This window comes from Leucoraja erinacea, chromosome 1, assembly GCF_028641065.1.
Source record: "Leucoraja erinacea ecotype New England chromosome 1, Leri_hhj_1, whole genome shotgun sequence".
Taxonomy (NCBI): Eukaryota; Metazoa; Chordata; class Chondrichthyes; order Rajiformes; family Rajidae; genus Leucoraja; species Leucoraja erinaceus.
This window is the reverse complement of record NC_073377.1, coordinates 133,816,129-133,841,079: the sequence shown is the minus strand read 5'-3', so window position 1 is coordinate 133,841,079 and position 24,951 is coordinate 133,816,129. Positions and strand designations below refer to the sequence as shown.

The 24,951-nt window shown below is 46.9% G+C and overlaps 1 protein-coding gene across 2 annotated transcripts in view; it reads left to right on the top strand.

Annotated features, from left to right (window-relative positions):
• Positions 1 to 24,951, top strand: part of LOC129701937 (ETS-related transcription factor Elf-2-like) — a 145,234-nt gene that overhangs the window by 24,184 nt on the left and 96,099 nt on the right. For both annotated transcript variants that reach the window (XM_055643391.1, XM_055643385.1), the window contains exon 2: positions 12,957 to 13,070. In XM_055643391.1, the coding sequence (XP_055499366.1) occupies positions 12,957 to 13,070 (114 nt within the window). The remainder of the gene's footprint in view (positions 1 to 12,956; positions 13,071 to 24,951) is intronic.

Below are 24,951 nucleotides of genomic sequence, written 5' to 3'. Positions count from 1 at the left end.
TCCCTCACAACTCTTCCCCCCCCCCCCCTCCCTCCCCACTCTTCCCCCTCTCTCCCCCCCCCTCTCCCCCTCCCTCCACACTCTTCCCCCTCTCTCCCCTACCCCATCTCCCCTCCACCCCTCCCCTACCCCCTTCCCTCCACCCTTTCACCCACCCTTCCTCTCCTCCTCCCCTTCACCCCCTCTCCCTATGTCTTGCCCTTCTGTCTCGGCCCCTTTCTCTGTCTCTCCCCATCTCTCTCTCTCTCTCTTACTCTCTCTCCCCCCCCCCCCCCCTCCTCTAAACGCGCTTGCGAGTTGGGGGCTATGCGTCAATGGATAGGGCGGTTATGGGGTAAAAGGAGCAAATTAATAATATTAATAGAAACATAATATAATATCAAGGGGGGTAGTTAGTGCGTGTGACGCCGCATGCTGCCCTCACACGCCCAGCCCCCCCCCCTCCTCCCCTGCAACCACACCATATAACAATATAGCAATTACAGCACGGAAACAGGCCATCTCGGCTCTTCTAGTCCGTGCCGAACACGTATTCTCCCCTAGTCCCATCTACCTGCACTCAGACCATAACCCTCCATTCTTTTCCCGTCCATTTAACCAATTTATTTTTAAATGATAAAATCAATGACAATAAAGAAACTATTCTATTCTATATTCTAAGCTCATTCCACACAGCTACCACTCTCTGAGTAAAGAAGTTCCCCCTCATGTTACCCCTAAACTTCTGTCCCTTAATTCTCAAGTCTTCTTGTTTGAATCTTCCCTACTCTCAGTGGGAAAAGCTTATCCACGTCAACTCTGTCTATCCCTCTCATCATTTTAAAGACCTCTATCAAGTCCCCCCTTAACCTTCAGCGCTCCAAAGAATAAAGCCCTAACTTGTTCAACCTTTCTCTGTAACTTAGTTGCTGAAACCCAGGCAACATTCTAGTACATCTCCTCTGTACTCTCTCTATTTTGTTGACATCCTTCCTATAATTAGGCGACCAAAATTGTACACCATACTCCAGAATTGGCCTCACCAATGCCTTGTACAATTTTAACATTACATCCCAACTTCTATACTCAATGCTCTGATTTATAAAGGCCAGCACACCAAAAGCTTTCTTTACCACCCTATCTACATGAGATTCCACTTTTAGTGAACTGTGCACAGTTATTCCCAGATCCCCGTTTACCTGCATTCTTCAATTCCCTACCATTTACCATGTACGTCCTACAAGATGTAGCACCTCACACTTATCAGCATTAAACTCCATCTGCCATCTTTCAGACCACTCTTCCAAATGGCCTAAATCTCTCTGTAGACTTTGAAAATCTACTTCATTATCCACAACACCACCTATCTTAGTATCATCTGCATGCTTACTAATCCAATTTACCACACCATCATCCAGATCATTGATGTACATGACAAACAATAGTGGACCCAACACAGATCCCTGTGGCACCCCACTAGTCACTGGCCTCCAACCTGACAAACAGCCACCCACCATTACTCTCTGGCATCTCCCATTCAGCGACTGTTGAATCCATCTTGCTACTCCACCATTAATACCCAACAATTGAACCTTCTTAACCAACCTTCCATGAGAAACCTTGTCAAAGGCCTTACTGAAGTCCATATTTACAACATCCACTGCTTTACCCTCATCAATTTCCCGAGTAACCTCTTCAAAAAATTCAAGAAGATTAGTCAAACATGACCTTCCAGGCACAAATCCATGTTGACTGTTCCTAATCAGACCCTGTTTATCCAGATGCTTATATATATTATCTCTAAGTATCCTTTCCATTAATTTGCCCACCACTGACGTCAAACTAACAGGTCTATAATTGCTAGGTTTACTCTTAGAACCCTTTTTAAACAATGGAACAACATGTGCAGTACGCCAATCCTCCGGCACTATTCCCGCTTCTAATGACATTTGAAATATTTCTGTCACAGCCCCTGCTATTACTACACTAACTTCCCTCAATGTCCTAGGGAATATCCTGTCCAGACCAGGATACTTATCCACTTTTATATTTTTCAAAAGTGTCAGTACTTCCTCTTCTTTGAATCTCATAGTATCCATAGCTACTCTACTTGTTTCCCTTACCTCACACGATTCAATATCCTTCTCCTTGGTGAATACCGATGAAAAGAAATTGTTCAATTTCTGCCCCATCTCTTTTGGCTCTGCAGATAGCTGTCCACTCTAACTCTCTAATGGAGCAATTTTATCCCTCGTTATCCTTTTGCTATTAATATAGATGTAGAAACCCTTTGGATTTACTTTCACCTTACTTGCCAAAGCAACCTCATATCTTTTAGCTTTTCTAATTTCTTTCTTAAGATTCTTTTTACATTCTTTATACTCCTCAAGCACGTCATTTACTCCATGCTGCCTATAATTATTGTAGATCTGTCTCTTTTTCCGAACCGTGTCCAATTTCCCTTGAAAACCATGGCATTTTCCAATTATTTCCTTTACACCGAACAGGGACATAAAGATTCTGTACTCTTAAAATTTCACCTTTAAATGTCCTCCATTTCTCTTCCACATCTTTCCCATAAAACAAAATGTCCCAATTCACTCCTTTTAAATCCTTTCGCGTCTCCTCAAAGTTAGCCTTTCTCCAATCAAAAATCTCAACCCTAGGTCCAGTTTTGACCCTCTCCATAATTATATTGAAACTGATGGTATTGTGATCACTGGACCCGAACAGTTCCCCAACACATACCTCTGCCACCTGACCTGTCTCATTTCCTAACAGGAGGTCCAGCACCGCCCCATCTCTAGTAAGTACTTCTATGTATTGCTGCAAAAAACTATCCTGCACACATTTTACAAACTCCAAACCATCCAGCCCATTTACAGAATGTGTTTCCCAGTCTATGTGTGGAAAATTGAAATCTCCCACAATCACAACCTTGTGCTTACTACTAATATCTGCGATCTCCTTACATATTTGCTCTTCCAATTCTCGCTCCCCATTTGGCGGTCTATAATCTATCTATATTACTAAAATTCTGTTCTTGACCGGTTTTGGCCATCTGTGCTGCGATTTCCGAGAGAACGCCGCCACCTACGGCCGTCATTTTTTGGCCACCTTGCTCAGAGCCCCCCTCCGCCGCATGTGTGCCGAGGATTTTTCCCGTCGATTAAAAATGACAGAGATATTAATGTTTTTACAAAATTCCCCATTCTCTCTGCTGCCCCCGCTGGCGGCAGGGGGGAGGGACTATAAAACCAGGAAGTGGTGTGCCACACAGTCTCTTCAAGATGGAGGAAGGCAGAGGGTCACATTTCTCTGAGCTGTGAATAACACTGAACACATGTTTACTCAAATGTAAGTGCCCTTAGTGGTTCTAAAATGCTTGCAGAATGTGTCTATTGGTTCTAAAGCTTGCAAAAAAGTGTCTATTGGTTCTAAAGCTTGCAAACAAAATGTCTATTGGTTCTAAAGCTTGAAAAAAATGTCTATTGGTTCTAAAGCTTGCAAAAAAAATGTCTATTGGTTCTAAAGCTTTCAAAAAATGTATATTGGTTCTAAAGCTTGCAAAAAGTGTCTATTGGTTCTAAAGCTTGCAAAAAATGTCTATTTGGTTCTAAAGCTTGCAAAACAAGTCTATTGGTTCTAAAGCTTGCAAAAAAATGTCTATTGGTTCTAAAGCTTGCAAAAAAATGTCTATTGGTTCTAAAGCTTGCATAAAATGTCTATTGGTTCTAAAGCTTGCAAAAATGTCTATTGGTTCTAAAGCTTGCAAAAAATGTCTATTGGCTTGGGTGTGTCTTGGCTTGGGTGTGTCTTGGAATTGAAAGGCACTACTCACTGCAAATGGTGGCATGAAGTTGAAAGGCACTACTTACTGCAAATGGTGGCTTGGTTGCTTTGGCTTGGTTGAAAGGCACTACTTACTGCAAGTGGTGGCTTCGGAGCTTTGATTTGAAGTTGAAAGGTACTACTTACTGCAAATGGTGGCTTGGTTGCTTTGGCTTGAAGTAGAAAAGGCACTACTTACTGCAAGTGGTGGCTTGGGAGCTTTGATTTGAAATTGAAAGGCACTACTCACTGCAAATGGTGGCATGAGGTTGACAGGCACTACTTACTGCAAATGGTGGCTTGGGTGCATTGGCTTGAAGTTGAAAGGCACTATTTACTGCTAATGGTAGCATGAAGTTGAAAGGCACCTCTTACTGCTAATGGTGGCTTGGGTGTGGCTTGGGTGTGGTTTGAAGTTGAAAGGCACTACTTACTGCAAATGGTGGCTTGGATGCAATGGCTTGAAGTTAAAAGGCATTACTTACTACAAATGGTGGCTTGGGTGCATTGGCTTGAAGTTGAAAGGCACCACTTACTGCAAATGGCGGCATGAAGTTGAAAGGCACTACTTACTGCAAATGGTGGCTTGGGTGCTTTGGCTTGAAGTTAAAAGGCACTACTGTAAATGCACTTACTTCCTGTTTGCACTGTATATTGATTTTAGATAAAACGCTACCACTTACGGCTGTGATTTTTGGCCATCTTACTCAGTCCCCCTCCGCTGAGCAGGTGCAGAGAATTCTTCCCATCAATGAAAAATAAAAGTGTTATTAGTTTTTAAAAAAATGTTGAGAATCTCTCTCCTGTCAATCACTCCATAAAAGCCACATCTTTTCCGGTGGGGGGGGGGGGGGGGTTATAAAACACGGAAATGTGGGTGTGGCTTAGTCTCTGCAAGATGGAGGAGGGAGAGGTCACGACTCGCCATCTTTAGTGGCTTTGCACCCTACTTCAAATGGTATGAAACTGCACTTGAATTTGGTGGCCTTGCACCCTGCTAGAAGTGGTAAGAAACTGCACTTTAATTTGGTGGCCTTATACCCTGCTTGAAATAGAATTTCAAGGATTAGTCGTGAGTCAACTACCAGCCCACCAGCCGTGAGTGAGTGAGTTGCCAGCACAACAGGCTTGATTGACTGAGACGCCAGCCCAAGAATCCAATTGGCGCACAATTTGCATACTAGCCCTCTGGAAACCAGTCCCTTCAGCCCACAACACCCATACTAGCGCTCCAGAAACCCCCCCAACTGGCCACCAATATTAGAATTGGTGGAGAGGTGGAATATTGCGTTGGATGACCAGCCCTCCTGTGTGATGCTGGGACCCAACGGGTCCCACTTAGTCTAGTACTTAGTCTAGTCTAGACGAGCCCTCTAATCTATCCTGCTAAAACACTGTTGTAATATCTTCCCTGATAAGCAATGCAACACCTCCACCTCTTGCCCCTTCAATTCTATCACACCTGAAGCAACAAAATCCTGGAATATTTAGTTTCCAATCACAGCCCTCCCGCAGCCATGTTTCACTGATCGCCACAACATCATACTTCCAGGTGTCAATCCAGGCTCTAAGCTCATCCACCTTTCTTACAATGCTCCTAGCATTAAAATATACACATTTAAGAAACCCACCCTCTCTTATTCTCTGTTTATTGTATTTTTCTTCTTTCTCCCCTACATTTTGGGTCCAAGTGCTACCCTTCTCTGCCTCCTGCCTCACACACTGACTGCTAACTTTCCCTATTTGAGTCCCTCTCCCCAACCGTTCTAGTTTAAAGTCTCCCAAGTAGCCTTTGCAAATCACCCCGCCAGGATATTGGTCCCCCTCGAGTTCAAGTGCAACCTGTCCTTTCTGTACAGGTCGCACCTTTCCCAAAAGAGGTCCCAATGATCCAGAAATTTGAATCCATGCCCACTGCACCAGTCCCTCAGCCACACATTTATCCTCCACCTCGCTCCATTCCTACTCTCACTGTCGTGTGGCACAGGCAGTAATCCTGAGATTGTTACCTTTGTGGTCCTTCTCCTTAACTCTCTTCCTAACTCCCTAAATTCTCCTTTCAGGACCTCTTCTCTTTTTCTACCGATGTCGTTGGTACCTATATGTACCACGACCTCAGGCTCCTCTCCCTCCCATTTCAGGATATCTTGGACACGTTCAGACACATCCCGGACCCTGGCACCAGGGAGGCAAACTACCATCCGGGTCTCCTGACTGCGTCCACAGAATCGCCTATTCGACCCCCTGACTAGAGTTCCCTATTAATATTGTCCTCCTCTTCTTTTCCTTACCCTTCTGAGCAACAGGACCAGTCTTTGTGCCGGAGGCCCGGCCGCTGTCGCTACCCCCAGGTTGGCTGTCTCCCCCAACCGTACTCAGACATGAGTACGTTGGGGTAACAGACCCAACGGGTCTGCACTTGGTCTAGTTATATTATAGATTTCTTGCATCATAATGTCACTCTTTGTACATTTGTTATTTGCATTGCAATTCTACATTTACGTTCTTGTAATTGCTTTGTTTTGACTAGGGAACTAACTTAAGGTTAATAACTTTGGTTCGAAGGAGACGGTATTTTCTCTCCTTTGCCTGTTCACATTTCACTGGCGTTCTTTCAATTTTGCCTCCCATTGGATTTAACGACAGTGCTGCAGAGATTATCACTTCTCTGCTTCTGCCATCCACTGTTGAGAAGAAGCCGTTCTACAACTTGCATGCTTCCACGCAGTGCACAAATCTCACTTTATAACCTTCCTTCAACCTCTTCAGCCATTGTGCAGCTTGACAAATGAGCATTGACAATTGAGGTTTAAACATGAGCTTCCCTTTCTCTCTGTCGTTTACACTTGTTTGGCATTATTTAATTTCCGAGTGTTCCTAAAGGTCTGAAATGGGGAAGGAGCTTGTTTGGACGAGTTTCTAATCTGCTTATTGGACGCTATGCTAGAGTCTTTGTGTTTAACTTGTAATATGTGATAACTAATATTTTGCAGCATACCCCCTTGTTCTCCATCAAAATAAAAGTTTAAAAAAAATAATGTTGCCAGTTTAGATTATTATGCTTCGTACCAAGATGTCCAATTTCCTTCCAGATCCGTTTGAGTTGCATTATGATGCCCCTCTAAATAGTGTTGTACAGCAGGACCATATCACAACAAGGTTAATGGCAAGTGTGCAGCGATTTGCAGCTGAAGGTGTCGAAAGTGATAGGAAGGAAAGTGAATTTTGGAGGATAGTAGTTTGATTTTAAAAACAAAAGGTAGACATTGAGAAACTAAGCCATTAACAAAATTGGAGTGTGTAGCTGCGCCTGCTGGCGCACGCAGGTATCAAACCCGGCGTTTGGAAGCCGTGGTCACGTGACTCGGGAGGGACTGCTTGTTTACGCCCGGTTTTGCTTTCGCGCGGCAGTTCATTGCTGACCACCGTTGTGGCCAGAATTGTTGTGAGAGCCTGTGAACTGAGAAGATATTTTCTGAATAAAAATACGTTTGAAAACTCAGTTGTCATTCTTGCGACCGCCAAATTGGTGACCCCGACCTGTCTAGCCGTCGTTAGACAAGCAGATCATGCAGGAGGACTACGTTCCCGCAGAATCGGCTGGCACGCGGCAGGGCTCACCGGGCTTCAAATTGTCATTGTTTTGGCCCTATCAACCTCAGGTGTGGTTTGCCCACGTTGAGGCACAGTTTCAACTCCATCGTATCATAGCAGACGATACCATGTACTTCCATGTGGTGGGAGCTTTACCACAAGACAGTGCCTCGAGGCTGTTGCCTTACATCAGGGACCCGCCGACCATCGCCAAGTACGAAGGGCTGAAGGCCCTGCTGCCACAGAGACAGGGCGGCGAAGATACTACACATGGACAGTGTCAGCGATCGGCGGCCATCCATGGCGAAGATGTTGGCCCCGATGGATGGGCACCGCCCATGTTTGCTCTTCGAACAGACGTTCCTGGAGCAGATGCCTGACGAAGTTCGCCTGATGCTCGCCGGCTCGCCGAACCAAGACGACATCGGAGGAAGAAGAAGCCCTGCCCAGCGCCGAAGAAACATTGCCGCTTCCAGTGGTCTACAGCGAACGTCGTTGGTGCCACTACCATCAGCGCCACGGACCCGAAGCCCGAAGATGCCGGAGCCCCTGCTCATTTCAGGGAAATGCCTCGGCCGATCGTCCATAGAGGCGAACGCGATCGGCCTAAACGAACGCCTCTACGTCCGTGATCGCCATTCTGGCCACCGTTTCCTGGTGCCATTGCCAGCATCCTGCCTCCAAGCGCCCGAGATACTCGCATCGGTAAGGTACGACCCGTCCTCTCGGCTGTTAACGGGAGCGACATTCAACCTTACGGTACGCGGACCCTGGACTTAAATTTCGACTCACGCCCGTATAGGTGGAAGTTCACCGTTGCAGACGTCGCCCAACCGATCCTGGGGGCCGATTTCTTGCGCGCGTTCTCCCTGTTAGTCGATATGCGAGGTGGAAGCATGGTCCCTGTGTCGGACCTGTGCCCTGTCAAGCCGCATAATCTGTCCACGCCCTTACAGCAACTCGACGAGGTAGCTGAGATCCAGCAACCTTTCGCAGCCCTGCTCGCCGATTTCCCTGGGTTGCTCACGCCCGGTTCCACCAAGTTCCCACTGAGGGCCAACCGGTACCTGCCGGCGCACGCCGCCTCGCACCCGATAAACTGCACATCGCACGAGACGAGTTCCAGCTTATGGAGGACATGGGGAATGTCCGGCGGTCGGATAGCCCTTGGGCTTCCCCACTGCACATGGTACCCAAAGCGTCCGGGGGTTGGAGATCTTGCGGTGATTACAGGCATTTAAACGCGGTAACCACAGCAGATTGGTACCCATGCCCCGAACACCCAGGATTTCTCGGCTCATCTCGAAGGTCGACCTTATTCGCGGGTATAATCAAATTCCGGTCCATCCCGACAATGTCCCTAATACGGCCACCATCACCCCTTTCGGCCTTTTCGAATGGCTAAGAATGCCTTTTGGCCTGACGAATGCTGCTCAGGCGTTCCAAAGGTTAATGGATCAGGTCGGTCGGGGTTTGCCGTTCATATTCATCTACCTCGATGATATTCTGGTGGCCAGCAGCTTGCAGGCAGAGCACGTCAGGCACCTCCGCCTGCTTTTCGAACGGCTGCGTGAACACGGGTTGGTGATCAGTGCCAGTTCGGATTGCTTTCCATTTCCTTTTTGGGTCACAGCATTATCTGCCACGGCTGCCCGAGAAGGTCGACGACGCTATCCGTCGCATCCCGATGCCTCTATCTGTAAAGGGCCTACAGGAGCTATCAGAATGATTAATTTTTACCACCAATTCGTCCAGTCAGCAGCCGCCATCATGCGGTCGTTATTCCAATGTCTGGCCGGTAAGCCTAAGGACCTGATCAGGTCCAAGGAGGCGGAGAAGGCGTTCGAGGGGGCTAAGACAGAATTGGCCAATGCCACTATGCTGGAATACCCTAGGGCGTCAGCCCAAACTGCCCTTACCGTAAATGCATCCGACGTCGCGGTAGCTGCCGTCCTCGAACAATGAGTAGGTAGCCGCTGGCATTTTTCAGCAGGCAGCTGCGAGCCCCCGAAGTTAAGTATAGCGCTTTCGATCGGGAACTCCTCGCGCTCTTCCTAGCGATCCGCCATTTCCGTTACTTCCTAGAGGTCGCGCATTTCACGAACCACAAGCCACTCGCGTTCGCTTTGACCGAGGTGTCCGACCCCTGGTCTGCGAGGCAACAAGGCCATTGTCTCACATTGGATCGCTTGTTTCGGGGTTCCTTCCGATATCACTACTGATCGAGGGGCCCAGTTCACGTCTTCCCTGTACTTCCTGAGAAGATTACGGAGAGTCGGTTTGTCAAGGAGGACTCTCTTTAACCTCTACAGGTGCACAGTAGAGAGCATGCTGACCAGTTGCATCGTGGGTTGGTTCGGCAATTTGAGCGCCCTGGAGAGGAAAAGACTACAAACAGTAGTAAACACTGCCCAGTCCATCATCGGCTTTGACCTTCCTTCCATCGAGGGGATTTATCGCAGTCGCTGTCTCAAAAAGGCTGGTAGTATCATCAAAGACCCACACCATCCTGGTCACACTCATCTCCCTGCTGCCTTCAGGTAGAAGGTACAGGAGCCTGAAGACTGCAACAACCAGGTTCAGGAATGGCTACTTCCCCACAGCCATCAGGCTATTAAACCTGGCTCGTACAAAACTCTGATTATTAATAACCCATTATCTGTTATTTGCACTTTATTAGTTTATTTATTCATGTGTGTATATATTTATATTATGGTATATATTTCTCAAAAGTGTCAGTACCTCCTCTTCTTTGATCCTCATAGCTATGGAAACTATGAGGATCAAAGAAGAGGAAGTACTGACACTTTTGAGAAATATAAAAGTGGATAAGTCTCCAGGTCCGGACAGGATATTCCCTAGGACATTGAGGGAAGTTAGTGTAGAAATAGCAGGGGCTATGACAGAAATATTTCAAATGTCATTAGAAACGGGAATAGTGCTGGAGGATTGGCGTACTGCGCATGTTGTTCCATTGTTTAAAAAGGGGTCTAAGAGTAAACCTAGCAATTATAGACCTGTTAGTTTGACGTCAGTGGTGGGCAAATTAATGGAAAGGATACTTAGAGATAATATATATAAGCATCTGGATAAACAGGGTCTAATTAGGAACAGTCAACATGGATTTGTGCCTGGAAGGTCATGTTTGACTAATCTTCTTGAATTTTTTGAAGAGGTTACTCGGGAAATTGATGAGGGTAAAGCAGTGGATGTTGTATATATGGACTTCAGTAAGGCCTTTGACAAGGTTCCTCATGGAAGGTTGGTTAAGAAGGGTCAATGGTTGGGGATTAATGGAGGAGCAGCAAGATGGATTCAACAGTGGCTGAATGGGAGATGCCAGAGAGTAATGGTGGATGGTTGTTTGTCAGGTTGGAGGCCAGTGACTAGTGGGGTGCCACAGGGATCTGTGTTGGGTCCACTGTTGTTTGTCATGTACATCAATGATCTGGATGATGGTGTGGTAAATTGGATTAGTAAGCATGCAGATGATACTAAGATAGGTGGGGTTGTGGATAATGAAGTAAGATTTTCAAAGTCTACAGAGAGATTTATGCCAGTTGGAAGAGTGGGCTGAAAGATGGCAGATGGAGTTTAATGCTGATAAGTGTGAGATGCTACATCTTGGCAGGACAAAGCAAAATAGGACGTACATGGTAAATGGTAGGGAATTGAAGAATGCAGGTGAACAGGGGGATCTGGGAATAACTGTGCACAGTTCCCTGAAAGTGGAATCTCATGTAGATAGGGTGGTAAAGAAAGCTTTTGGTGTGCTGGCCTTTATAAATCAGAGCATTGAGTATAAAAGTTGGGATGTAATGTTAAAATTGTACAAGGAATTGGTGAGGCCAATTTTGGAGTATGGTGTACAATTTTGGTCGCCTAGTTATAGGAAGGATGTCAACAAAATAGAGAGAGTACAGAGGAGATTTACTAGAATGTTGCCTGGGTTTTAGCAACTAAGTTACAGAGAAAGGTTGAACAAGTTAGGGCTTTATTCTTTGGAGCGCAGAAGGTTAAGGGGGGACTTGATAGAGGTCTTTAAAATGATGAAAGGGATAGACAGAGTTGATGTGGATAAGCTTTTCCCACTGAGAGTAGGGAAGATTCAAACAAGGGGACATGACTTGAGAATTAAGGGACAGCAGTTTAGGGGTAACATGAGGGGGAACTTCTTTACTCAGAGAGTGGTGGCTGTGTGGAATGAGCTTCCAGTGAAGGTGGTGGAGGCAGGTTCGTTTTTATCATTTAAAAATAAATTGGATAGTTATATGGACGGGAAAGGTATGGAGGGTTATGGTCTGAACGCAGGTGTATGGGACTAGGGGAGAATACGTGTTCATCACGGACTAGAAGGGTCGAGATGGCCTGTTTCCGTGCTGTAATTGTTATATGGTTATATGGACACACTTATCTGTTTTGTAGTAAATGCTTACTATGTTCTGTGTGCTGAAGCAAAGCAAGAATTTCATTGTCCTAAACAGACAATAAACTCACTTGAGCTTGAGTGGTATGGCGCAGCTGTATGACGCGAAACTGCACCAGACCACCGCGTATCACCCAGAGTCCAACGGTTTGGTTGAGCGTTTCCACAGGCACCTCAAGTCGGCGTTGAAAGTTCGGCTCACCGAACGATTGGGTCGACCAGTTGCCCTGGGTCATCCTGGGCATCACAACCACGCCTAAGGAGGACCTCAATGCCTCCTCAGCCGAGCAGGTTTACGGCTCGGTTTTGCGAGTACCTGGGGATTTTATGCCCTTCCCCCGAGATCAGGAGATCCCGGCTTCGGCGGTGATAGCTGACCTTCTCGAGCGGGCGCGCGCTTTGGTCCCGGTTCCCACTTCCCAGCATGGTTCGTCTGTGGTGCATGTGCCTACTATGTTACGGGATTGTGCTTATGTTTTCCTTCGTAGGGATGCTCACCGCTTGCCGTTACAGCGGGTGTACGAAGGTCCGTACAGGGTGCTGAGGACTGGTACCTCGACATTTACGTTGGACATGGGTGGCAAGGAGGAGTTTGTCTCCGCGAGCCGCCTTAAGCCAGCGAGGATAGCCCGGTGGAAGTGGCCACTCCGCGGCGTAGGGGACGTCCGCCGGCCATTTTGCCGCCCTCTGCACCTGTTACCCCCGGTTATGTTTCTCCGTTCCCCTGTTACGCCCGTCCCTCATTCGCGTTTTTCGCGTCACTCCGGTTCTGTCTTGCCGGGCCCCTACCGTTATGCTCGAACTATGCGTTCCGGTTACCCGTGCGTTTTCCGTACCACGGATTCTGAGGGGGGGGGGGGGCATGAAGCCGTGGTCACGAGACTCGGGAGGGGCTGCTTGTTTTCGCGCCGTTTTGCTTTCGCGCCACAGTTCAGTGTTGTGAGAGCCTGTGAACTGGGAAGATATTTTCTGAATAAAAATACATTTGAAAACTCAGTTGTCATTCTGGCGACCGCCAAAAGTGCAAGTTATGTGTTTGATTTATAATCTAATTTGCTTTCAAATAATACGTTGTGTGCAGTTGTTGATATTTTGGCTTACATGTTCTGTTGCTTTGTTCTCACAGTGGAAGCCTCTGTCCACAGCAGTCATGTCCATTGCACAGATAAGACCATTGAGGCGGCTGAGGCACTGCTCCACATGGATTCTGCAACCAGCCTGAGGGATGACAAGAATAGCGGTAGGTAACCCTCTATGAAGGCTGAAATATTCAGACTTCAATACGAAAATTACATATTGTTGTACACAAATTGTAATTAACCCATTCTAAGATTACCGTTGTTCTTAAAAATCTCCTAGTGATCGAATTGTTTTCAACAGACACGCTTGCTTTGCTGAAACACTCTGCTCTAACGTTAGATAAATAGCAAAGTGCCTCTCTGGAATTCCACTTGGGTGTAATTAATTGGCTGAATGTGGTCCAGGAGGTCATCTGTAGATTGCACAACTGGACTCGGAGTATTCCTGGTGTGTGTGTGTGTTTGTGTGGTGGAGGGTGTGTGTTTGTGGTGGAGGGTGTGTGTGAGTATGTATGTGTGTGAGTGAGTCTGTGAGTGAGTCTGTAAGTAAGTGAGTGGGTGGGTGTGCGCGCGTGTTTTCGTTCAAGATCAACAGGATTTATTTTGTCATGTGCATTAGATAACCTGAATAATGAGACTTACTTGCTGCAGCTTTGCATGCACATTAGATGCGACAGCAATAATAATATAGTAAACTAGACTATAATAGTGGATTTAAAAAAAACAGATTCATAGAGCAACTGTAGTAGTGCAAAGTCTGAGTGGTTCATTGCTGAGGTAGGCTTATGCACATTGGTTCCAGAACTTGACATTTGATGGGAAGAAGCTCTTCTTGAACCTGGAGATGACACCGTTCTCGGGTTCATGTACCGCTTTTCCGATGTAAGCAGCGAGAAGGGAGCATGACCAGTGTCGGGTGGGTCTTTGATGCTATTGCTTTCTTGAGGCAGTGCTTCCCATCAATCTCTTTGTTATTTGACTGATCAGCAGCTGTGATGGATCTGGAAAATTCTGCCACTTACTGCAGCCTGCTTTGTTTTTGAGCGTTTGAATTGCTGAGCCAGGCCTTGATGCAACAAGTCAGTTTGCTCTCCACCACATACCCGTCGAAGTTAGAGCATTCAATGACATGTCAAATCTCCTCAAACTTCTGAAACTGTTGGTGAGCTTTCTTTGTGATTGCATCATTGTGCTAAGTCCAGGATGCATCATCAGTGTTGTGTACACCCAATAATCTGAAGCTGTTGATTCCCTCCACTGCTGTACCGCCAGTGAAAACAGGTGCATGTTCCCTCGCTTTGCCTTCATGCAGCCAATAATCAATCAACTTCTTGGTCTTGCTAATGTCGAGGGCAAGATTGTTGTTCTGGTACAGCTCAACCCGATTATTGATCTATCTCTCATACTCTGAATTCTGCTTACCCGTTGGTGAATTTAAAGAGGGCACTGGAGTTGTCTAGCTTGACACTCCTGGGTATAGATAGAGTAGAGTGAGGGACTGAGCCTGCAGCCTTGAGGATCTGATATGTTGATGGTTCAGGGAGGATTAGGCGCCAATCCATATTGATTAAGGTCTGCTAATGACGAAGTCGGGTATCTAATTATGGAGAGAGGAGCAGAGAGCGCATTCCCCGAGTTTAATTTTGTAGAAAGGAACTGCAGATGCTGGTTTAAATGCTGCCTGTCCCGCTGAGTTACTCCAGCATTTTGTGTCTATCCCTGAGTTTAATGATGAGTTTGGATGAGATGATGGTGTTGAATTCCAAGCTGTAGTTGATGAACAACTGCGTAACGTGCACGTTCCCGTTGTCCAAGTGGTTCAGCACAGAGTGGGGAACCATCAAGGTTGTGACTGCTGTTCATGTGTTGTGACGGTAGGCGAATTGAAATGGGTCCGGATCATTTCTCAGGCAGGAGTTGATTTGTAACATAATCATCTTCTCGAAGTACTTCATCACGGTCGATGTGCATGCCACTGGTCAGTAGCCATTGAGGCACGTCACATTGCTCTTTTTGGGCACCAGTACAATGGATGTCCTTTAATAATAATAATAATAAATACTTTATTAATCCCCTTCTTAGGGGAAATTCAGGTGTCCTTGCAGCACACTAATAAAAATACAACATAACATTGAAGAAGAAATTTAGCATAAAAACATACCCCCACAACTGCGGGCGAAGGCACAAAGTCCAGTCCCCACCCTCACTGTCCACCCCGCGGTCAGGCCTCCACAGTCGCCGCTATTGAGGCCCGATGTTTCAGGGCCTCTCACCGGGTGATGGTGCTCCGGCGGCGGGAGAACCCTCTCAGCGGCTTGGGATGCCAGGAACGGCCGCTTCCTTACTGGAGACCGCAGCTTCTGAAGCCAATGCTGGACGGAGTTCCACCACTGGCGATCTCTGCGATAGATCCCAGGCTCCCGATGTTAAAATTCAGCACCGCCTCCCACTCTAGTAGTGAGAGGTTGAAGAAATCCGCAAAAACCCTGTTGGTCCGCCCAAGATTTGAGAACGCGGACAGGTACTTCAGCAGCCTCTTCTGAAAGTGTTGGTGAGCTTTCTTTGTGGTTGCATCAATGTGCTAAGCCCAGGACACATCATCAGTGTTGAGTATCTGAAGCCGTTGACTCCCTCCACTGCTGTACTGCTAGTGTCTGCATGTTCCCTCACTTTGCCTTCATGCAGACAATAATCAAGCAACCTCTTGGTCTTGCTAATGTTGAGAGCCAGATTGTTGTTGGTCATCAGGGCTGGATGCTTTGAGAGTTCACCCTTGAAGGTTCTTCTGACGTTAGCCTCTGAGATTGAGATCATAGGAGGCTGTGGGGGAACGTGATGGCACAAAGTTGTTCTTCCTTTTGATGGAAGCACAGAAAGCATTGAGCATTGGGTGATGTGTTGCGGTCACTTGTGCTGCACGGTTACTGACACCCTTAAGGGCCTGTCCCACCAGCATGCGGCGAGCGCGACCTAACGTGGTCGCTTGAGCCGTACGGCCTCGCAGGGCCGGTCCCACTTTGATCGTCGGAGCCGAAAAACTGACACTGTCCAAAAATTCTGCTCAGCAACGGCCTGTCGGCCCGCAACCGCCTTGAGGCCGTATGCAGCGTCTCGACGCCGTACGCAGCGTATTGACGCCGTACGCCTAGTGCATGGCCTTGTGCGATGACGTCACCGCCCGGGGTGCCGTTGCGTGATGACTTAACCGCCCAACGCCACGTGATGTCCAAATTCAGTCGGCCCGCTCATGCCCAGCTGATTGGTAAGTATGATGTCGGGACCAGCCCCGCACAACTCCAGTCGGCTCCACAGTTGGAAGTGGGACCGGCCCCACGAGGCCGTACGCCCCAAGCCACCACGTTTGGTCGCGCTGGACGCATGCAATCGCATGCTGGTGGGACAGGCCCTTTACTAATCAAGAATCTGCCAATCTCTGCCTTAATAATACCCATTGACTTGGCCCTCACAGCCGTCTGTAGCAATACATTCCACACATTCGCACACTGACTAAATAAATTCCTCATCTCCTTTCTAAAGGTACGTTCTTTTATTCTGAGGCTATAGCCTCTGGTTCTAGCCTCTCCCCACTAGTGAAAACATCCTCTTCACACCCACTCTGCCGAAGCCTTTCACTATTCGGTAAGTTTCAATGAGGCCTCATCCTTCTAAACTCCAGCATGTACAGGCCCTGTGCCATCAAATGCTCATCATATGTTAACCAGGGATCATTTTCCTAAACCTCCTCTGGACCCTCTCGTAATTAACACATATTTTTGCTCTTTACAGTCCCTAATAACTGACATTGCAAATGTAAATTTCTATCTGTGAATCTTATTTTCCTCCTTGCCAAAAATGAACCACCTTATACTTGTTCATATGAGAATTTATTTTTATTGACATGTCCGTTCTCCTGGTGTGATGCCAAGTGTAAACTTAAATATTCTATTTTACTGCCAAAGCAGGCTTGTTGGTTGGTTGAAGTAGTAGTCACGCCATCTACTTTTGGGAAGTTTTGCCATTTTCCCACCTGGAAATCTTTTCAACTTTGTGGCCAGTCGCATTTCCTTTTACTCATTCCAGGATGATGGGGAATATTGACACAGCTAGAATTTGTTACCGGTGGCGCAAATTGCCACAGACAAATTGGTGACTTGAACAGTTGCATTCTGTGCCAAATATACTTCTGTGTGTGATGGAGAAACAAAGGAATAAAATTGAGGGGACCTCATTGAAACTTATCGAATAGTGAAAGGCCTGGGTGGAGTGGATGTGGAGAGGATGTTTTCACTGGTGGGGAGAAGGCCATTCAGCACCTCTTGCCTGTTCCACCGTTTATTCAAATCATGCTTGAACTCATTGTGCCTATCATGGCATCATATCCCCTGACATACATTTATTTTATTTTTATGTCATAACGTAAGTAATTCGGCCCATCGAAGCTGCTATCAGATCATTCCCATTCCCCAACTAATTTTCCCGTAATTTATTTTTTCTCAATACTCGCGCACGTACGGGCTCTCTCACTCGTGCATGCTTTCTCCCTCTCGTGTTCATACATGCTCACTTACTTGCACATGCACACACTCTCTCTTAATTGGGCAACCTGCAGTAACCAGTTGATCCCCCAGCATGTGATGTGGGAGGAAACCAGAGCATCCAGAGGAAACTTGTGCAGTTATAGGAAGAATGTGCAAAGTCCACACAGACAGCACTGAGGATCAGGATTGAATATCGATCACTGAATCTGTGTGGCGACAACATTGACTGTTGTGCCACTGTTATTTTTTAGTTAACCAAAATATATTGATCCCAGATTCAAAAAATAAGATCTGACGTAGCAACAATTGCCATCACCAGGATCCTGCACTCGCCTAACTTCCTAAAGCCGGCCCACTACATACAAGTCTCAAGTCAGGAGTGTACTGGAACAGTCTTCACTTGCCTGGTTGAGTACAGCTTCAATAACATTCAAAAAGCTTGACATCACACAGGGCAAAGCTCCCATTTGATTGGCACCCCATCCACAACCATTCACTCACTCTACCACAGACGCACAGTCGCATCAGTTTGGACAATCTATAAGACTCACCGAGACTACTTAGGTAGTGGAAGCGAAACTCGCAACCTCGGCCAACTAGAACGACAAGAGCTATCAAAAACATGGGAGCACCACCACCTGGATGTTGCCCTCCAAGCTGCACGACCTCCTGACTTGGTGTTCTTGCTGTTCCTTCACCATGGCTCGGTCGAAGTCACTCTGACAGTATTGTGCATTGTGCACACACCTTGAGCTCTGTAGTGGTTCAAGAAGGCAGCTGAGCTCATCAGCACTTTTTCAAGAGCAATTAGATGATGGGCGTTTAAATGCTGGCTCAGCCTACAAAACCTACATCACTTGAATGAATTTTAAAATAGTCTTTGTATGCCCTGTCAATTTTGAAATTTCAAACAATTCGCCCAATTCCCCACCCAATTCCAGCGAATGCAATCAATTTTTTTTAATCCCTCCTTGTAATTCAAACCTAACTTCTAAGTAAAATTCTGTCAATCCATCCTAATGTATTCTCGGTAGAAAGTGAGAATTGGAAGTAAACTGGTTTGTGGTGCCTTCCCTTAAGCCTGCTAGACTTTTCCCTGGAAGTGACCTAAAGTAACACTAGCAAATTTGCAGATGACAAAGCTGGGTGGCAGTGTGAACTGCGAAGAGGATGCTAGGAGGTTGCAGGGTGACTTGGACTGGTTGAGTGAGTGGGCAGCTGCATGGCAGATGCAGTATAATGTAGATAAATGTGAGGAATGGCCTCCTGCACCTATTTTCTATGTTTCTATGACCTGAGTTGCTGCAGTGCATTTTGTTGACAACGGTGATGCAGCGGTGGAGTTGCTGCCTTACAGCGCTTTCAGCACCAGAGACGCGGGTATGATCCCGTCTACGGGTGCTGTCTGTACGGAGATTGTACTGTGACTGCGTGGGTTTTCTCCGATATCTTCGCTTTCTTCCCACACACCAAAGACGTACAATACAGGTTTGTAGGATAATTGACTTGGTATAAATGTAATTTGTCCCAAGTGTAGGATAGTGTTATTGTGCGGGGATCGCTGGTCAGTGGGTGGGCCGAATGGCCTGTTTCCACACTATCTCTAAAACCTAAATAGGCAATATGGTGCATGGCTTGGGCAGAGTGCATGTTTAGGGTGATGAATTGGGTATCAGTCAAGCAGGCTCCCTTGTTCTGGAGTGTTCTCAAGTACATAGAACATCATTGGAACAGGCCCATGGGCCCACAATGTCTATGCTGAACATGATGCCAAGATAAACTCATCTCATCTCATCTGCCTACATCCATACCGCATCCATACCCGGCACATCCATGTGCCTATCCAAATTCCTCTTAAAAGCCATAACGTATTTGACTCCACCACCCCAGGTTGACCCAGGCAGGAGTATTTTGTCACACTCTTGATTCGTCCTTTGCAGATAGATGGTGGAGAGAGTGTGTGTAGATTTGGAAGGCGAGTCATTCCCTGCAGAATACCCTTGCTCTCCATGGCACCTTGTTTAAGTGCTGGTCCTGTGAACCTTTTCTGCCCATTGCTGAGGTTCACAATGGTGGATTTAGCAACTGGAATCACATGGAATGGCAAGAGGAGATAGTTCCACGTGACCTACAATCATTACTATCCCAAGATTGAATATTTTATTGGACTAGGCTGGTGTCGACACAGACTGCTTTATTGTAGGAGTTGCAAATGGAAGTGCACATTGCACACGTTGCAGTTGTCAGGGAATTTTCCCTCCTCAAAATGGACGCAGACGGTTGATGCAGACGGTTGCATGAGAACAGCAATCTGACAAGAGTTCTGGAGTTGGATTCTGGGTTGTGTTTGATCTTTGACAGCCAACTATGTGGTAAACATTATTCATCCATGAAGTGTATTTGGACAGGTACATGGATTGGAAAGGAATCAATAGACAATAGGTGCAGGAGTAGGCCATTGGGCCCGTCAAGCCAGCACCGCCATTCAATGTGATGGCTGATCATGCACAATCAGTTCCTGCCTTCTCCCCATATCCCCTGACTTCGCTACCTTCAAGAGCCCTATCTAGCTCTCTCTTGAAAGTATCCAAAGAAGCGGCCTCCACCGTCCTCTGAGGCAGAGAATTCCACAGACTCACAACTCTCCGTGTGAAAAAGTGTCTCCTCATCTCCGTTCTAAATGGCTTACCCCTTATTCTTAAACTGTGGCCCCTGGTTCTGGACTCCCCCAACATCGGGAACAATGTTTCCTGCCTCTAGCGTGTCCAAACCCTTAATAATCTAATATGTTTCAATAAGTTCCCCTCTCATCCTAAATTCCAGAGTATACAAGCCCAGTTGCTCCATTCTCTCAGCATATGACAGTTCCGCCACCCCGGGAATTAACCTTGTGAACCTACGCAGCACTCTCTCAATAGCAAGAATGTCCTTCCTCAAATTTGGAGACCAAAACTACACAAAACTCCAGGTGTGGTCTCACTAGGGCCCTGTACAACTGCAGAAGGACCTCTTTGCTCCTAAACTCAACTCCTCTTGTTATGAAGGCCAACATGCCATTCACTTTCTTCACTGCCTGCTGTACCTTCATGCTTACTTTAATTTACTTATGAACAAGGACCCCCCCCCCAGATCCCATTGTACTTCCCCTTTTCCCAACTTGACACTATTTAGATAATAATCTTCCTTCCTGTTTTTGCTACCAAAGTGGATAACCTCACATTTATCCACTTAAATTGCATCTGCCATGCATCTGCTCAATCACCCAACCTGTCCAAGTCATCCTGCATTCTCATAGCATCCTCCTCACAGTTCACACTACCACCCAGCTTTGGGTCATCTGCAAATTTGCTAATGTTACTTGTAATCCCTTCATCCATCGGTCTCAAGCGTCTTTCTCGCGAATGTCCGGTCACTCACCAACAAGTTGGATGAGGTAAGGCTCTGGATCAACACCCAGCGATCCCTGAAAGACTGCTGTGTGCTGATCTTCACAGAGACCTGGCTCAGCGCGCTGGTTCTTGATGGGGCTGATAGAACAAAGGACAAGAGCAAGGGTGGCGGGCTCTGTATCTACATCAACAATGACTGGTGCACCAACCACACTACAGTAGAGATCTACTGTTCCCCAGACCTGGAATACCTAGTGATTAAATGTAGGCCGTTTTACCTGCCTCGGGAGTTTACTGTGGCTATCATCATGGCCATATACATCCCACCACAGGCTAATGCTAATCTAGCGCTAGCACAGCTGCACTCGGCCATCAGTAAGCAGCAGGATGCTCACCCCGACGGTGCCTTAATTGTTGCAGGGGACTTTAATCAGGTCGACCTAAGAGCTGCACTCCGCAAATTCCACCAGCATGTGCAGTGCCCTACCAGGGGCTCAAACACGTTGGATGAAGTGTACACAAACATCAAGGACGCATACAGAGCTCTCCCCTGCCCATCCCTGGGACAATCTGATCACCTCTCACTGTTTCTACTGCCTGCATATAAACCCCTCATCCGCAAGACCAAACCTGCAATAAAGACGGTCAAAATATGGCCCGAGGACGCCACCCTACAACTCCAGGACTGCTTTGATCGCACCGACTAGGGCCTGTTTGCACAACAGGCTACCAGTGGTACAGAGGTAGGCTTGGAGGAGTACACATCTACTGTGCTCTCCTACATCAACTGCTGTGTGGAGACTGTCACAGTGGACAAGCAAATAAAGATGTTTCCAAATCGGAAACCCTGGATGAACAAGGAGGTTCAGAATCTGCTAAGGGCACGCAATAATGCCTTTAAATCCAGGGACACTTCTGCCTACAGTGCTGCCAGGTCGAACCTGAACAAAGGTATAAAAAAGGCCAAAGACATCCACAGGCAAAGGGTGAAAGACCACTTCAACACCACTTCACAACCGCGGACACCAGAAGCATGTGGCAGGGTGTCAGGGACATCACTGACTACAAGAGCAGCCCCGCCTGCCCCCACAGTGATATCACACTGGCCAACAAGCTTAAACACCTTCTTTGCCCGCTTCGAAACTGGCAACACCACCAGGAGGAGTGGAATAACCCCGGCCATGGCGGAGGGACAGGCCTTATCACTGAGCACTCAGGAGGTACAGTGCGCTCTGCGTAGGATCAATCCACGCAAGGCTGCAGGCCTGGATGGAGTCCAGGGAAGGGTACTAAAGGACTGTGCTGTACAGCTGGCGGAGGAATTCACGAGAATGTTTAACCTGTCTCTATCTCTGGCAACGGTCCCCAAGTGCCTGAAAACAGCTACCATAGTGCCGGTGCCGAAAAAGTTTAAAGTCACCAACCTGAATGACTACCACCCGGTTGCCCTAACGCCAATACCCATGAAGTGCTTCGAAAGGCTGGTCCTCTCCCACATCACATCCAGTATCCCTGCCTCACTGACTCTCATCAATTTGCATACAGGGCAAATAGATCAACAGAGGATGCCATCTCTCTGGCTCTTCACACTGTCCTGACTCATCTGGATAGACAGGGCACGTACGTGAGGATGCTCTTCATAGATGATAGCTCTGCATTCAATACGGTCACAGGACTCGAAATTAGCGGTTGTCCGGTTGCCAATGGCAATCCACAGTCCCGCCGGGCAACCTAAAAGCCATGCCATTTTGCCCGGCTTGGCAAGCACCTATCGTTTAATTCTGAGCGGGCCCCCTCTCTATCTTTCTCTCTCTCTCGCTCTCTCTCTCTGTCACTCTCCGTCTCCGACCGCTATCCGTGTCCATGTCTCGGGTCTCCGCCCGCTCCTCGTCCGCCGGCAGGGCCGGCCGCTTTACACATGCGCACAACCACGACCAGCACCAAAGATCCTATAGCTAGGATCTTTGGCCAGCACATCATCGGCAGTGGTTGTGCGCATGTGCCGCCCTGCACATGCGCACTGCCACTGCAACTGGTCGGCGTCGGCCACTTTCTCCCTCCCTTTGCATGGTGGGAGAGCTGGCTGCCATTTCTGTCCACTCGCTGCGACTGCTGAAAACAAACACAGAATCACTCGCGGGAGCTGGAGTAACTCCCTGGTAACTGCTTCTGTTTGGGTACCTATAGTAGGGTGAAGACTATTCCGTGCTGTAATTGTGCAGCGGAACTCCATGGAGCAGCCAGCATCTCTGGATAGAAGAAATTAGGTGACGTTTCGGGTAGATGCCCTCTGGTATTAATGTTTTAGTTCAATTTAAACATACAGCGTGGAAACAGGACCTTCGGCCCACCGAGTGCACGCCGACCACCGATTACCCGTACACTAGTTCTATCCCACACATTAGCGATGTAAGTCAAGAGTGTTTTCTTCTCTCATGTCCCGATTAAACCCTTACTTGCAGAATATGTAAACATAGTACTCTGTAAACAATGTTATCAATGAGAAAACAAAACAGTGTATATTTATATATGAATATATAACTATACACACACACACACACACACAATTTCCCTCCTGGGATTAATAAAGTTCTATCGTATAGTATTGTGTGTGTAGGAAAGAACTGCAGATGCTGGTTTAAACTGACGATAGACTCAAAAAGCTGGAGTAACTCAACAGGTCAGACAGAATCTCTGGACAAAAGGAAAATATTACGTTTTGGGTTGGGTCTGAAAAAGGTTCCTGCATACCTTTGGAATGTTGAAGGAAGCAAGAGCACCCGGAGAAACCCCATGCTATCAAAGGCAAAAGGAGCAAACTCCATTCAGACAGCACTGATATTCGGGATCAATTCTGGGTCTCTGGCAATTTTAGGCAGGAACTCTATGGCTAATGTACTGTCCCATAGTCTTGAACTGAATTAAAACATACAGTAGCTGTAAAGGGGGACATAGCATCACTTAGAGATTTAAGACTGAAAATGGATAGTTTCTTTTTTTTAGTAACCAAAGTTATCAACGTATAATTTTATTTGTGTTGGAAAATAAAATATAGTGGCACAGCTGGTGGACTTGCTGCCTCACACACCAGGGATCTGTGTTCGATCCTGTCCTCGGGCACTGTCTGTGTTGAATTTGCACATGCTCCCTGCAAGCGTGTAGGTTTCCTCCCACATCTCAAAGATGCATTGGCTTTGTAGGTTAACTTGTCTGTAAAATTGCCCCTAATGTGTAGGGAGTGGGTGAGGAAAGTGGGATAACAGAACTTGTGTGAATGGAGAGATAATAATGCTAGAGAAACACAGCGGGTGAGGCAGCATCTATGGAGCGAAGGAAATAGGCGACATTTTGGGTCGAGACCCTTCTTCAAACTGATGTGAGGGTGCAGGGGGTGGGAAGAAGAATGGAAGAGGCAGAGAGAGTTGGCTGAGGGAGAGCTGGGAAGTGGAAGAAAGCAAGGACTACCTGAAATTGGAGGTCAATTTTCATACCGTTGAGGTGTAAACTGCCCAAGCAAAATATGAGGTGCTGCTCCTCCTCTGTTCATGGAGGAGGCCCAGGACAGAAAAATCAGATTCGAAATGGGAGGGGGAGATGAAGTACTGAGATAGGTGGTGTTGTGGATAATGAAGTAGATTTCCAAAGTCTACAGTGAGATTTAGGCCATTTGGAAGAATGGGCTGAAAGATGGCAGATGGAGTTTAATGCTGATAAGTGTGAGGTGCTACATCTTGGCAGGACAAATTAAAATAGGACGTACATGGTAAATGGTAGCGAATTGAGGAATGCAGTTGAAAAGAGGGATCTAGGAATAACTGCATAGTCCCCTGAAGGTGGAATCTCATGTAGATAGGGTGGTAAAGAAAGCTTTTGGTGTGCTAGCCTTTATAAACCAGAGCATTGAGTATAGAAGTTGGGATGTAATGTTAAAATTGTACAAGGCATTGGTGAGACCAATTCTGGTGTACAATTTTGGTCGCCCAATTATAGGAAGGATGTCAACAAAATAGAGAGAGTACAGAGGAGATTTACTAGAATGTTGCCTGGGTTTCAGCAACTAAGTTACAGAGAAAGGTTGAACAAGATAGGTCTTTATTCTTTGGAGCGCAGAAGGT